The 14380-nt window shown below is 39.3% G+C and overlaps 1 protein-coding gene across 1 annotated transcript in view; it reads left to right on the plus strand.

The window, feature by feature from the left end:
• The window catches only part of ANO6 (anoctamin 6), a gene marked incomplete at its 5' end in the record, with an annotated part of 75763 nt that overhangs the window by 38689 nt on the left and 22694 nt on the right, over positions 1–14380 (plus strand). Inside the window, 6 exons of the mRNA XM_082048292.1 lie at positions 7181–7246; positions 8819–9097; positions 9445–9558; positions 11561–11676; positions 12117–12251; positions 13389–13494. Coding sequence (XP_081904418.1) covers positions 7181–7246; positions 8819–9097; positions 9445–9558; positions 11561–11676; positions 12117–12251; positions 13389–13494 — 816 coding nt within the window. The remainder of the gene's footprint in view (positions 1–7180; positions 7247–8818; positions 9098–9444; positions 9559–11560; positions 11677–12116; positions 12252–13388; positions 13495–14380) is intronic.

The raw sequence follows: 14380 nt of genomic DNA on the forward strand, positions 1-14380 counted from the left end.
ATGTCACGGTTATAGATGAATGTCAGAGTTACAGAGGACTTCCAAGGACAAGAACAAAGGTTACAAGTGTGACCTTACTGAGCTGGAGAACTAATGAACTAATGAGAAAGTCCAAAGCTGACCATGAAACAGACAAAATGTTACACATAAGATAAAGTACTGAGGGGCACTGAAAGGTGGATGAAGAAGAGGGAGTGAGGAGAGGATTTTTCTCAACGAGTCTGTCACATGAGCAGAAATGAGTCACCCAGTTATAAACAAACTCCTGTGATACTACTCAGAAGTGCTGACTCCCTCCCTCTAATGCCTTATATGCGGTTATCATCAGTTTAGAAACTAATTTCCTTTATCTATTGTTGGAGGAACAGTCTTTTAAAATGTGAATAGATGTAAGCTTTCTAACTTTTTAGCATGGGATAGGTGCAGGTCAGCTCCAAGCACTTAAACACTTCCGTCACCTCAAAGACAGAGAGGTCTTTCATCTCATTTGAGGTCACTTGCCATGCAAGTGGAGGAAGCTGTGTGTGCTGCCCAGCTTTGTTCCCCAAGCAAATGCTGCACAGACATTGGCAGCACTGATAACATTTTTCTTCCTGTACGTCCTCCCAAGCAGGATGCAGGACGCTGCCTTGGGACCTGCCACACACTTGTACCAGGAGTGAAAGAAACCGAAAAGTAAAAAGAAATAAATGTGAATAGAATATTTGAAAAGAAGAAACAAAACACATCTATCTTCTGTCTTGAGATGGAATGGAAGATGACATTTGTGGTACAGTTTTGCATCCTTGGAACTCAAGGGAGAGAATTAACATTTTGGTCTATCACAGTTCCCAGAATGGTGTGGGGATGATGCTGTCCAAGATACATACAGTATTTCATACATACATACATTTCATCAGTACTGGCATAAAACCTAGCTGATAGCTTGTCTTTACTGACACCATCTTTTATTTGGCTATAGTTTTTTCTGGGGCAAATGACTTCTACAGTTATGATGATATACAGGATACCAAAATGAGGAGTATTGCCATTTAAATACTGCATACATCACTGTCTGTCTCCGATCAATGATGAACAGAGAATGCCAAATTTTATAAGCCTGAATAGGTTCCTTGCTCATGCTACTTTTCCTTTGACTCTTCTGACAGTTTTATAGAGCTATTATACAGAAGTTTATTATTCACAGGATTTAGAAACTCCAACTTATTAACAATAGCAGATCCAGTGAAGTCTGCTCTTGTAGGGTAAAATCCTCACTTCACTGAGGTCAGCAGCAGGGTTTCCACTGGCCATGAACAACATTACAGGTTGCAAAATGTAGGGACCAGGAACGTAGTCACTGCGCCAAATTCTGTCTGATGCCCGCTGTACCCTACCTGACTGTGTGACATGGAAGTCGGGGCAGAATTTAACTTGTTAGTGGATGCCTGTAGATCTAAATTTCCGAAGTGAAAAGTTTTGGGTGCCATACTGGGTGGTTTTGTCTGATACGGAGAGTGGAGGAGTCCTCAAACACTTACTGAATTTAGTCAGAAGGATTTGAAAATGAGACCTAAGCCCAGAGTAACTGATTTACTGTATTTTGAGAAACAGGGCACAGAAACATCTGTTCTCTGTAGCAAGAGAAGAATTTGGTCCTGGGACCATCATTGTGTTTGATTTTAATGGCTTTCTGTCCTTTTTTATCATAATTGTGTGACTATAACTGAGAAAGTGGCCCAGCATTAATTTATATTAATTAGGAAAGCATATCAGAGGAAAGAAGGAAATAACTAAAAATATGGGGGAGATTTGGGTAGAAGGAACAAAAATATGATATTCCAAAGCTCCTGGAGATGCGCAGTGGTGCTGTGCTTCCCTCACTTTCATGTTTTTCTGAAGCCTGGTTTAAAGGAGACAAAATCAAACTAATGGAATGACATCCTCATGGAAGTTTCTAACTTAATTTACAGGTTCAAAGTTTAGAAGGTAAGATTCATATGTGGAACTCAATTCAAACTCCAAACCTTTTTAAATTGGTACACAATTAATTTTGCAAGCCCTAGCAAAAATCAAACTGTCAGGAGCAGACTCTAGAAACTGTACCTTGCAAGCAATCAGAATTCCTGCTCAAAGCATCTTTTTAAAACCTACAATTTATGTACTGTATTTGTCAGGATAGGTTACCATCAAAATAGAAATTAAATATCACTAGTCTTTCCAGGAATGCTCAAAAATGCCCAGTATCATCTGTTGGGGTCTTCAAGGAGCTCATTGAAAGTTGGAGGGTCAAGGCCAGGAAGGTGAATTCAAAACAAATTGATGCAGAATGTCATTCTAGTCCTTCTGCTTCCTTCCAACAAAAATAAACAGAAGCACTGTCAGTAATTTAAGTAGGAATGTGTGCAAAACTTCCATTTCCAGCCATGAAGTAATCTGTGCTTCACAGAAATAGATAACTTTTTTTCAAATTAAATGGAAACTATAGTTCACAGAGAGTATTACAAACATATTTTTTTTAAGTACAGTCTTACACAGAACTTCAGAAGGGCTAGAGATGTTTGCCTTCATAAGCAAACAATGAACAGTTCCTGCCTCTAGACATGTTTAGTTTACACAACCAGCGAAAAAAAAGTTTGGATAACTTTTCAAAAGCTATTTGTACTTCTCCCACTCTTTAGCATGTTATACCTGAGGTTAGAGAACAATACTTGGGTTTACAGAAAGAAGTGCACCTCAGTGCCATTTTATGCAGTGATTTGAGGCAGTAGAGAATGGCAGGTTCTCTATGCCCACAGTGTGCCAAGTCAACTTACCCAGCAAGTCTGATTACAAGGGTGAAAGTGACCTTTGAAACTGGGAGGAGGGCAACTACACCTGCCCTGGTCTCTGCTGGATGGATTGGATTTGAAGCAGGAACTCAATGAAATAAAATCTCTTTCCCTGAGGCAACCCCAAACCCAAATTTTACTTCTTTGCCTAATGGGTGAAAGGAAGGATGATAGAAGGATGGGAGGAAGAATGCAAGGAGGGATTTACTCTGAAGTTACTCCATATCTTAATGGGACCTGAAATGGGTCTTTCTAAACAGTGACTAGATGCCACTATTGAGAGCAGGGCTAGACTGTAGTATTGCCAGTTCTGTGTGGTCATGAATCAGGTTTCAGAAAATTATGAGGCTGGCTTAAAATCAGAGGGTATCTCAGAAAATATGTATTTGGAGTTCTTTGGGTTTACTTTTTTTGAGTCAGCCTGTATAGCATATTCTGCTTCACATTTTTATGGTTATCTTCAAATATAAGGGAAAGAAGCTTACAAAAGCAGAGCTTCTCAATCAATTAATGCTGTCATGCTGACAGCCGAGACTTTCAGAAAAGCTCCCAACACCATCAAAGGAATTGTGAGAGATGGCAGCTAATATCAATATCATGATCCTTTCCACTGTCTATAGCTGATTTCCATGGGAGAGGCTTTGGGCCCCATGGTCTTTCTCTTATTGACTGTGATTTATCTGTTGTCTGTCAGGTAAGGCAGAGGTGGCTATTCAAACACTCCTTCCTTGTTGGGATTTCTCCCTTGAAGTCACAGGAATATTGTTGTGGGGAACTTTTCTCTTTGCCCAAAAGAAACTAAACAAATATTCAAGTAAGTGTTCTTCTGTCACTGTAATCAAAGCCAGTGCTCCCTACCATCTACAAAATGCAGAAAAAGCTGTTTCTGGTCTGCTACCAAATTCCAGACCGATAATATCATTAGCCTTTCAGCTTGTCAAGACAGTCACCAGACATTGAAAGCATTACAGTGAAAAAGCAGCTCCCAGGAGCTAACCCTTCTTCATGCCTGTAATACTTGGCATTTACTTACACTACACTTTCACTTTCTTAAGATTGTATATGATTATGCATCCCATAGTGTCTTAGTCTATTTGCTAGCCATTCAATCATCAAAATCTATGTCCGTTTAGAACAGCAACATTACCATGGTTACATTATTACAAATTAGCCTTGCAGGTAGCTGAGCAAAACAACAGATACTAAAATAAACTTTGGACAGACTCCACCTTCCAGCCTAATAAGCTATTATATCTTTACACTATGTTCCTAAGTCAATGAAAAACCACTATAGACTCCTCTGGGTAAACGTCTGGCTCCTCCATAGATCATCATATGCATAATTCAATCATTTATATAAAATAGCAAAGCCCCTAATTAGCCAAGGTTCCCAGGGGCTTTGTTTCTCACTACTTGCATTAATGCATTATTAGAAACTTTAATATTGTCAACATTCCTCTAAGATTTTGAGGGCAAAATTAGTTTGGGGAACTTCTTGCCACAATAAATTATTAAAGCAATCTGAATGGTAAGATTAAAAAAAAAAAAAAAAAAAACAAAACAAACAGTATCAGATTTATAAAAATGAGAATTGCCCTGTCTCCATCTTTGTGCTACTTAGGAAGAAATGAAACAGGTATTTAGCCCTCTGCCTTTTCTATTTGCTGAAACAAAGCAGAACTCAGGTTGAAATATTTTCATGATTCAGTATTATTCACATTACCAAAAAACACATTAATATGGAAGAATCATAGAGTAGTTTGACTTGGAAGGGACCCTCAAAGGTCATCTAGTCCAACCCACTTGCAATGAGCAGGGACATCTCCAACTAGATCAGGTTGCTCAGAGCCCCATCCAGCCTGGCCTTGAATGTTTCCAGGGATGGGGCATCTACCACCTCTCCAGGCAACTTGAAGAAGCAAAGAGGTAAGATGAAATGGCAGAAGAGTTAATAGTGGAGTAACAAACAACTCCTATGTTCTGTACTACATATATGAATGATCTAGTAAGAGGATTGAGTTATGATATAACTAAAATTGCAGAGGAAATCATGATGTAGTTTACTGAGAAGCCAAGATGATTATGAACCTTTAGCTTTGAAAGATAATGGAGAGCACTATTTCCTATGAAATGTTGAAAAATGTAAGGAAATATGTCACTGCAAGGAAAAAACTCATTCACATTTGGGATTCTGATTAGTGCTGTTAGTACATGGAAGAGACTTAGATGTCACAGGAAACAGCTATATTAAGTGTCTTCTTCAAGGTATGGCTACCATCAAAATTCTATATAATAGAATGTGTTAGATATATACAATAAATTATAAATGTGCATATTACATATATATATATACAATGTTATACACACAATGAAAAAAATACAAACAGCATTATACTGTCAGCAATAAACATGTGGATTAATAGGACATGAAGAGATACCTCCATGAAGAGTGCTGTCACAGTCTGGGGTTTTGGTTTTATCCTGAGAAAAGAGAAGAATAAGGAAAAATACGATAAGTACTGATGAAAGAAGAAAACAGATTGAAAGATGTGGCTCTTCCTGTCCCTATCCAAGAAGAAGGTGATATTCACTGGAATAAGAAGTCAGAAAACCTGAAACAGATGAAAGAAATACCTTTTAACAAAATATGAAATTAGTCGATTGTGACCATTGCCACATACTGCAGTGCTGCAGCACTGCAGTTGAGAACCAACAAAGTACAAATGGGATTGACCGTTTCTATTATTATTCAGTTTTATAATGATTAATTTAAGGACTTGATAGAGTTCTGAAAAATAGTATTTTCTGCTTTGAGGACTTACAACAGTCTTTAGACATTGAAGAACTGGATGGAACTTGTGTGGAAACATAACGGATCTGTTCCTCCTGAAGATTTTTGCCCTTTCTGCTGAAGCATCTGGGTTTTTCCCCCTAGAGTGAGTGGGTCTTGGTTCTAGTCCTGAAGACCAGTTTCTGTGTACCTATCAAAGTTCCTCACACTTTATCTAAATGATCATTCATTGACTCTGATCCTTCACAGTTGCAATAGGACTGGATCTTAAGCACAGATGTTAGCACAATTAGTCTGGCTATAGAGCAGCAGGCAACAGAAACCATTCGACTCCTCTTCTTTTAAAAACTCAAAGTTCCACTAGTTGTAGGCACAAAACCTTTAAGCACATGGCATATAAACAACCAAAATATTGGCCAATGCCATGACAGCAATCTGGGAGTGAGAAAGTAGTATCACCAAGTCACCCTAAAAACCTCACTGCTAGCCTAACCTGGCCTGGTCCAGGAGTAAAGCCATCAGTCCCCACTGCATTCATGTCATCTTCTGGCAAATGGCTCAGGAAACCTCATCATGGCCCCAGCTGCCCACAGGTGCCCCCCTCCTGCATGCTGGTGTTGCCATGCAGTCTGTAGGCCAGGGAGCGCTGGCTAGCCTTGACTTACATAAACAAATAGCTCACTGGGAAACTATCCAGTTAATACTGCTGGCTTTTAAATTGGATTACTTCACATGAAGTTTCAGAGTTTCTTATAAATCCTTTATGGGTTGTATATTTTGTATTTTGAGGTGGGAGGGTCTGCTTGTCTCTGTGTGTTTTATGGAGGGAGGTCGAGTGTGTGGAGAAGCAAACTCAAGAATGCAAAGACATTTCAGAGTTATTGCAGCTCACTGCCTGCAAAGTGCTGGTACTGTGAAGTGAAATTAAAATGATCCATGAATTTCATCTTTATGGAGGGAAACTTGCCACGTCCTTCTGAGGACATTGAATGCTCCTAGAGCAGCACCACTGACTCTGCAAGTGCTGCAGCTCTTGTCTTCTCCCCTTGGGGATGCTTAGCCATGGACTAAAATGTAGACACCTAGTACAGTTCGAACCACTGTGTGCACTCATGTGATTACTGGGAATGAGGAATAAAATTACAGGTTGCTGGAAGAAAAGTGGGGTGGAAAGCCCTTGAGATGAAGAGTGCTTTCTAAAGGGCAAATTAATGGTGGGACAGAGGCTGCCTTCAGTAGGTCAATTGGTGACAAAAGGTGAAGGAGATCACAAATTTCAGGGGTAGTTGCTCTCAAAATTCAAAATTTGGGGCACGTTTTTACCTGTGTATTGTACCAGAAACTGAGAGAATTAATTCTCCATAATTATTTTTGAGGGCAATATTGTTTATTAGACAAAAAAACTCTAATCTGGATTGGTAGGTAGGACTGTACCTATCACCACAGTAGCTGTCAAGTGGGCTATAGAGATAACCTAATAAATGATTTCTTTGTTTCGGAAGGCAATTCCATTCTTCCATGCATATGTATTTCTGAAATTTGGAACAGATGTTTTACAGTGTTCAATACCTTTTAACAGAGGAAGAGACAAGTATATGAATCAAACCTGATAAACAATGGCTTGCAACTTGAATCAACGAGATCGGTGAGTGCTCTTCTTTGTGTGAACGGCTGTGTTTGAGAGCAAAGCTGCCCCTATGGCAAAAAAATGGATATATGAATTTATGGTAACATTTCTCTCTTCTCAGGAGAAAAAGGCCCACCTTTTTTCCATCAGTAACATCTCTGTAATCCCATGTAAAATCTTTCAAATTTTATGTCTGTTCTTTCCTCTGTAAAATAAAAGATGGGGAGCTGGGAGATTACATAGGTCGTATTTACTCAGCACTTGGAAGATAAAAATTACTGTCTATACTCTGAGGAGAGGTTCTTCCCCTGCTCTGGCTGTGTGGGACGTGTGGGAAGCCAGTGGGTGTCCGGGGCAGAATGCCCCTGCCAGAAGAAATCCTGCACATGAGCAAGCTCCTCGCAGGGCCTGGCACCATGCAAGTGCTTGTAACTATCATGCTTTGTGTATTTTGGGCTGCAATGTCACCTGGAGGCAGTTCAAGAGTGCTGTTATCTCTTGCAGGGAGGGTTAGAGCCCCCCAGAGCCCCTTTCCCTCCTGTCTCCCAGGGCTGCAGCACTCTGTCCGGCTATCCCCATCCAGGACAATTACTTCCAGTCTAAATTTGTTGTTGTGTGGTCACCGATGGTGGGCTCCAGAAAAGATCACTTCGCCCCTTCCTCCCAAATTACACTCAGAATCGATGGCATCACAGTATTTGATTTCTACAGTGAGAGCAGTATCTTACTGTACATCCAAGCATGCAATCTGGCTCTTCATATTCATAAGAAAGTAAACATGGACCTGTTGCTACACTTACATTTTGCAGTTTTCAATTATTCTGCTGTGATCATGACTGAAAACCTTTTGAAACTCTAAGTTTCTGCAGGCTCAATCAGATATTTGACCAACATTCCTGAGCCAATGACCTACATGATGTCATTTCATGTGGCTGAGACTCACTAAATCAGGGCATCGATACAAGATCTACAGGTGATGTGCAGACAGGAGACAAAAGTGGCTGTCAGGGTTCCTGCAGTATACTGCTGCCAGTTTGGGTGTGCAACTGAGAGCAAATGTGCCACATGCTGTCTTTCTTAGCAGCTTCAGCTGATTCCTCTTTCCTTGTCCCCATTCTCCCTACAAAGCTGGAATTCGTGTTGCCTGGAGCACCCACGGGTGCTAAGTCTGCTTCTATCAAGTCTCATCACCCTGGGGTTGTACTTGAGCTTCTGGGGAGTCACTGACAGCTCCAAAGCGACAGCTGCCCTGCCAGGCTACAAATACAAACACTCCTAATTAACCCATACAGGGGAAGCCTTCTTAAACTTTAATTGCTTTGTAAAATACTTTGCAGAAGTGTAAATATTAAGCATTAGGGGAACATTTAGCTGTCTTTTTTATATACCTTTCTCTCCTGAGTGTTTCCACCTCATGTGGAAGATTTTACAGAAACTAACAATATATTTGTTAAAATGGATCATGAATGCAACTTTAAATAGGTCATCTATGAACTGTAAAGAGGAAGACAGTTCTGTATAGTTTAAGAATTGTTATGAAAAATCCTTTCATTTTCTTACATACATATTTTTAATATTATTTCATTTTAGGTCTTGGATGAAAAACTTATTTTTGTGAAAGTGCATGCACCTTGGGAAGTGCTGTGCACATACGCTGAGGTTATGCACATCAAATTGCCTCTGCAACCCAATGACCTGAAAACCCGAGACTCAGCTTTCAACTGGTTTAGTAGACTCTTCAGAGTGGATGAAAACATCATCAAACCTGAGCAAGAGTTTTTCACTGCCCCTTTTCAAAAGGAACATTTGTCCAATTTTTATATTCAAGATAAAGACACATTTTTCAATCCTGCAACTAGAAGCCGAATTGTAAGTCTTTGGACTATTTCTGTCCTTTAATCTTAAAAAAAAAAAAAAAAAAATTATTTAATCAAATCAGTGTGATTACCTTCATGAAAGCATCTTGAAAGATTAGAAATGTTGGGATGCAATAGTTCTGTGTCATTTATGAAACAACTTGGACAATTCAGAAGGAAAACATTCCATATGTTTGTTCTGGTTTTGTTCCACCTGAATTTAAAGGGGGGATTGGAATGATTCATATACCTTGTGCAATTAATTTTGTCTGTTCTGCTTAACCTTCCATAACTCGATTATAAGCTGTGTATTATTACTTTCATGTTGCAAGAGACACAAAAATATTTTATAAATTTCAGGTGCATTTTATCCTGTCCCGTGTGGAATATGCAACCAAAAACAATGTGAAAAAGTTTGGCATTAACAAATTACTGGACACTGGAATCTACAAAGCAGCATTTCCCCTTCATGATGTAAGTCCAGTGCTTATAATTAAAATATGTTTTGAAATAGAGGTCTTAACTATATCTGTGGAGTTTATAACAAAAGATAAAAGCACTATTAATTGCCTGACCTTGCTCCTTAACTGGTTGTTATATCCACATACTAGAATAGGAGGTAGTTTGGATAAAGGCATTTTCTTCCAAAGCACTGTTGGTTAAAAATGTAGCTCCATGACTAAAGAACAATGTATTTCATTTAGGAGGTGTTAACCTTGAATTCTCTGGGACATATAGTTCCGTAAAGTGCCTGGCCTGAGTGATGGTTCCCGTGATGCACAGTATCATTAGTTCTAAATCAATTTTAACGTTGTCTCTTTTTTTAGAATTCAATTTTTTGGTATTAAAATTTCTATCAAATACAAACATTTTTTAATAAAGATGTAGACCACAAATCTCATCTTAGGGTGCGTGTCAGTCTCACACAGTTCCAAACATTCCTGGAGTTCCCAAACATTGCAACATACATGCAGGAAAACCTATGTTTCTGCAGGAAGGGTCTGTCCAGCCCATCCAACACCTTACAGGCCATGTCAGAGTCATGTGGAGAAAAGTTTAACTGAGGTTCTATTTCATCTTGCACTAAGAAATCCAGCTTTTATAGCTGCACTTCTGAAGCTTTGTAAAGGGTATCATTTAAAGAAGTAACTTATCTGATAAATGGTTGGTATACAAGGGTTAGCTATAACATAGAAAAAGAAAACAAAGGAAAAAAAAATCAGATTTCAGAGTATTTGACTAAGGAAAAACTCCATGTGAGGCTGCAAATGGGATACAGTAAGCAAAGACCGAGAGTTGATTTTCTGCATTATAAACCCATAACCCCACCATTCTGTGTCTGAGATGTGTTCTGTTGAGAAGACATTGTGAACACGGGAGGTCAGGAATGGAAACTGCTTCAGCTGTTTGGAGTCTGCTTCAAGTATTCAGGAGGCCCCCAAGGATTTCAGTGTGGGAAACTGCAGCGGGTCTGTGGAATCCTTGACAGAAAATATGGGAGTAGAGATCAGCCTTGAAGATATTAAGATTTACCCTTGAGAAGGATGGGAGTAAAGGAGTATCCGGAGAGAGGAGAGATGTACCCATGAGAGAGAAGGGCATAGAAGAATAACATGGATGATAGAAAAATTAACCAATGAGATGTTAGTGCTGTAACTTGTAACCAATAGTGAAGAGACACATGAATTGGTAAAACTGTATAAAAATGCACTTGTGGCAATAAATGGCGTCTACTACTTTCATCCTGGAAGAACTTGGTCCATGTCGTTTGTCCGTCTCAACCACGACATTTCAAGGGCATGTTTAAGGCAGAATCAAGACAAATCATATTTCTTGCAAGCAATCCAAACCTTTACAGGGTAGACTTAATATCATTCATGACTATCAATTTTTAAGGTTTTCTTTTAAAGATTTAAAACCTGCTTTGCAGGCTATTTCTGTCACAGCATGGGGAATTTGGGCTCAGTATGTTTAGTATTTAATGACTGTCTTTTTATACAATTAAAATTATATATCACAGCTATTCTGCAAATCAAAGGTAGCCTATAGTTTTCGACAAATGTCACTTACGTACATTATTTTGAAGCAAAGCATGTTAGCATGTTAGAGCCACTTAAAATCCATTCTAATTCAGTCCTGTTCTCTAATTAAAATGGATCTTTTTCTATTTTCTATACCTAAGTGCCAAGACGCTGACATGTGCTTAGATTTAAGTTCATTATGAGACTCCGTTATTTTCAGCTCACATATGTAAAGCATTTGCTTTAGCACTCGGTGCCTTTCTGACAACCTTCTATCCCGAATCCCGGTGCTCTCCCAGAGCTGCCTTCCTGCTCCTTTTCTTGGCTCACAGTGAGATGGGGCAAAAAGGCTATTCCAGGCCCTGGCTTCACGGCACGGAGTCTGCAGAGATGAGAGCTGATCTGTGCTGCTCAGATTAAACCTGTCTTCTTCCCACACTCTTTCTGTTTTGCAGTCTAGCTTTAGGCACCCATCAACTGATCCTGACTGCCCAAATGAACGGTATCTTCTCTACAGAGAATGGGCTCATCCTAAAAATATCTTCAAACTGCAACCCCTGGATTTCATCAGGTTGGTGTGACTGGGGCTTGACTAATGCAGAGGGAACTAGGAATTTGCATAACAGGTCTGGTTTTGTGGATGTCAAAGAGGCAGAACTCAGTACTAAAGGTAGCTACACACCCCCGTATCAGCTCATGCACTGGAACTTACTTTGAGCAAGATTTCATGATAAATCAATACACAGAAAGACAGCCACATAAAATTTTTCTTTACAAAGTATGATCTTTCTTTCTTCCCCCCCCCCAACCTCCTATCTTCTTCTAAAAGCATAAAAGTGGTTGTAAAAATACCCAGCTGTAATACTTCTGCAATTCCAAACTTCAAACCAGAGGAATATGACGATATGAGTTGGCACAAAATGTATGAAATGAAGAACTATTTGAAATAGAAATGTGAATTCGCTCACATTTCAGAAAAACAAACAAACAAACCACCTTTCCCCTCCACAGGAAATACTATGGAGAAAAAATTGGAATCTACTTTGCTTGGCTGGGCTTTTACACTAATATGCTGATTGTGGCTGCAGTTGTAGGAGTTGGCTGTTTTCTGTATGGATGCCTGACAAAGGACAACTGCACATGGAGGTACCTGATCAGGCCTATTTAAATATCACATGTAATTTTGATCAGTCCCTTACAGAGGGGGACTGTGCAGGGTTTGCTAGATAACTGCATAATAAAAGAGGCAAAAATGAAAGGGGCTGAGAACAACAATGGTAGTGGATTTGGAGGGAAAGCCATAAAATATGAAGTAGAGGTATAATGTATGCCCATCGACCATTACAGCGATAGACATCTCAGAGTTTGTTATTTCATCATTTTCTTTATATTTTGCACTAGCTTCCCCACACCTAGTGTACAAACAGAAAGATAAGAGTGACAAACAGAAGTCAATACAAATTGCAGTAATGCGTCATTTTCATTGTGAAAATCCCAAAAGGAGATATCCAAAGACCATAATAAAACCCCCCAAACTTTCTTTCTTCTATTTTGTGAGAAGAAAACAGGAAAAACAGCACAGGGGGCTTCAGTTGTCCAGGATACGTTGGGAGGAGAAGCATAGTTTTGACATAAATTCACTCACCAGAACGTGGCCAAATTCAACCATGGCAAAATGACCCAGGAAAAAACACCTGGGTCATTGTGCCAAATCCTCCTCAGGACATCACGCTGTGTACCCCCTTCTGGAAGGGTGTTCATCTTTACAAAACATCCTGATGGGTTGTTCCAGAGCTCCACTCCTGTGGCCAACCTGTACCCATCTAGGCTAATGACAGTATCATCATTTAGTCAAACAGTTCATCTCCCTCTCTGCTGTTTATCCCCACTGATGTATTCATAGAAAGCAATTACACGACCTTCCAGCCTCCACCATTCTAGTTTAGATAAGCCAAATTCTTTTGTCATCTCTTAGGAGACAGATCTTTAATTCCTGAATCAGCATGTGAGATCTTTGAAGAGCTGATTTATTTTTAATGTGAGCAGTTTTGAGAATTACCACCACATGCAAGGGATGGAAGTTATTTTTCCACCATGTCATCCATTTTTGAGATGAGGACTAAGAATGGAAATGGATGTATGTTGATGGGGCAGGTGGGAATTCTTGAGAGCAGATCACTGGTAATAATTTCTCAATTCCCTGAGATTATTGTACTGTCCTCATGTGAGAAAAAGAACTAAAGAATTCAGTGTTTGTGAGTGACTGACTAGTTTTGTTTTTAGCCAAGAAGTATGTGATCCCAATATAGGAGGTAATATCATAATGTGCCCTCAGTGTGACAAAGTATGTACCTACTGGAACCTCACCATCACTTGTGAATCCTCCAAGGTAACTACATTTACAGCTTATAGACATGCTATTGAACTTCAGTTGCATTTTCTCTACTACTACATAGAAAATTATATTGTTCCTTGACTAATGTTCTGCAGAATTGCTGAAACTATGCAAATAGTTATTCCTTTTGACACAGCAACTGAACTTTGAAAAGTAAAAACAACTATAACGTTAATTGTTCCACTTTGATCAAAGATTAAAATAATGTTTGCTTTTTGTTTTTTGGGATTTTTTTCTTAATTTCACATAGCTGCCAAATATTTGATACACAACTAAAGTAGTCTTTTAATTAGAAATGGATTCATTTGGGGGCATTTTTTCCTTTCAGAGGGAAAAAAAATAATTCAGTTACTAAAGTCTTGATTCAGTAGCTCTGAATCAAATTTGCTAAGGAAATGTTTAAAGCATGTTTTGGCACTTCTGAATTCTGCCCTTTCCCTCCCCAAAGAAGTTATCTGGATCCATGCCTCAAATTTGACTTGCGTTGTCATGTTGGGTACATGGAGAGGCTGACTGGGCCGTGACAGAAGCTGTGACACAGCCGTGTCCTGTGAGCTGTGACACAGCCAGGCTTTTGCTCCAAGTTCTTCTCTAAAGGAACCTCGCTCGCTTTCTCCATTACATTGTCTCACTAGGCTAATGTTCGCCTTTTGTCATTGCTTTCCATAGATTAACTCTCTCCAAAACTGAGATTTTTCTCTTTTTCATCAGAAATATTTTGCCCAGCTTCCATGTGTTGCTTCAGTGCTCTTAAGATAAAGGGTAAAAGAAATAAGAATACAGGGATAAGACTACGATGGAAAGTAAAGGCAAATTGTGACCACAGAGATATCTCATCAGAATGTGTTTTTCTGAACTAGCTTGATTTGTTGTCATCCCA

The sequence above is a fragment of the Streptopelia decaocto genome (assembly GCF_964273445.1).
Source record: "Streptopelia decaocto genome assembly, chromosome: 1".
In the NCBI taxonomy this organism is placed as follows: Eukaryota; Metazoa; Chordata; class Aves; order Columbiformes; family Columbidae; genus Streptopelia; species Streptopelia decaocto.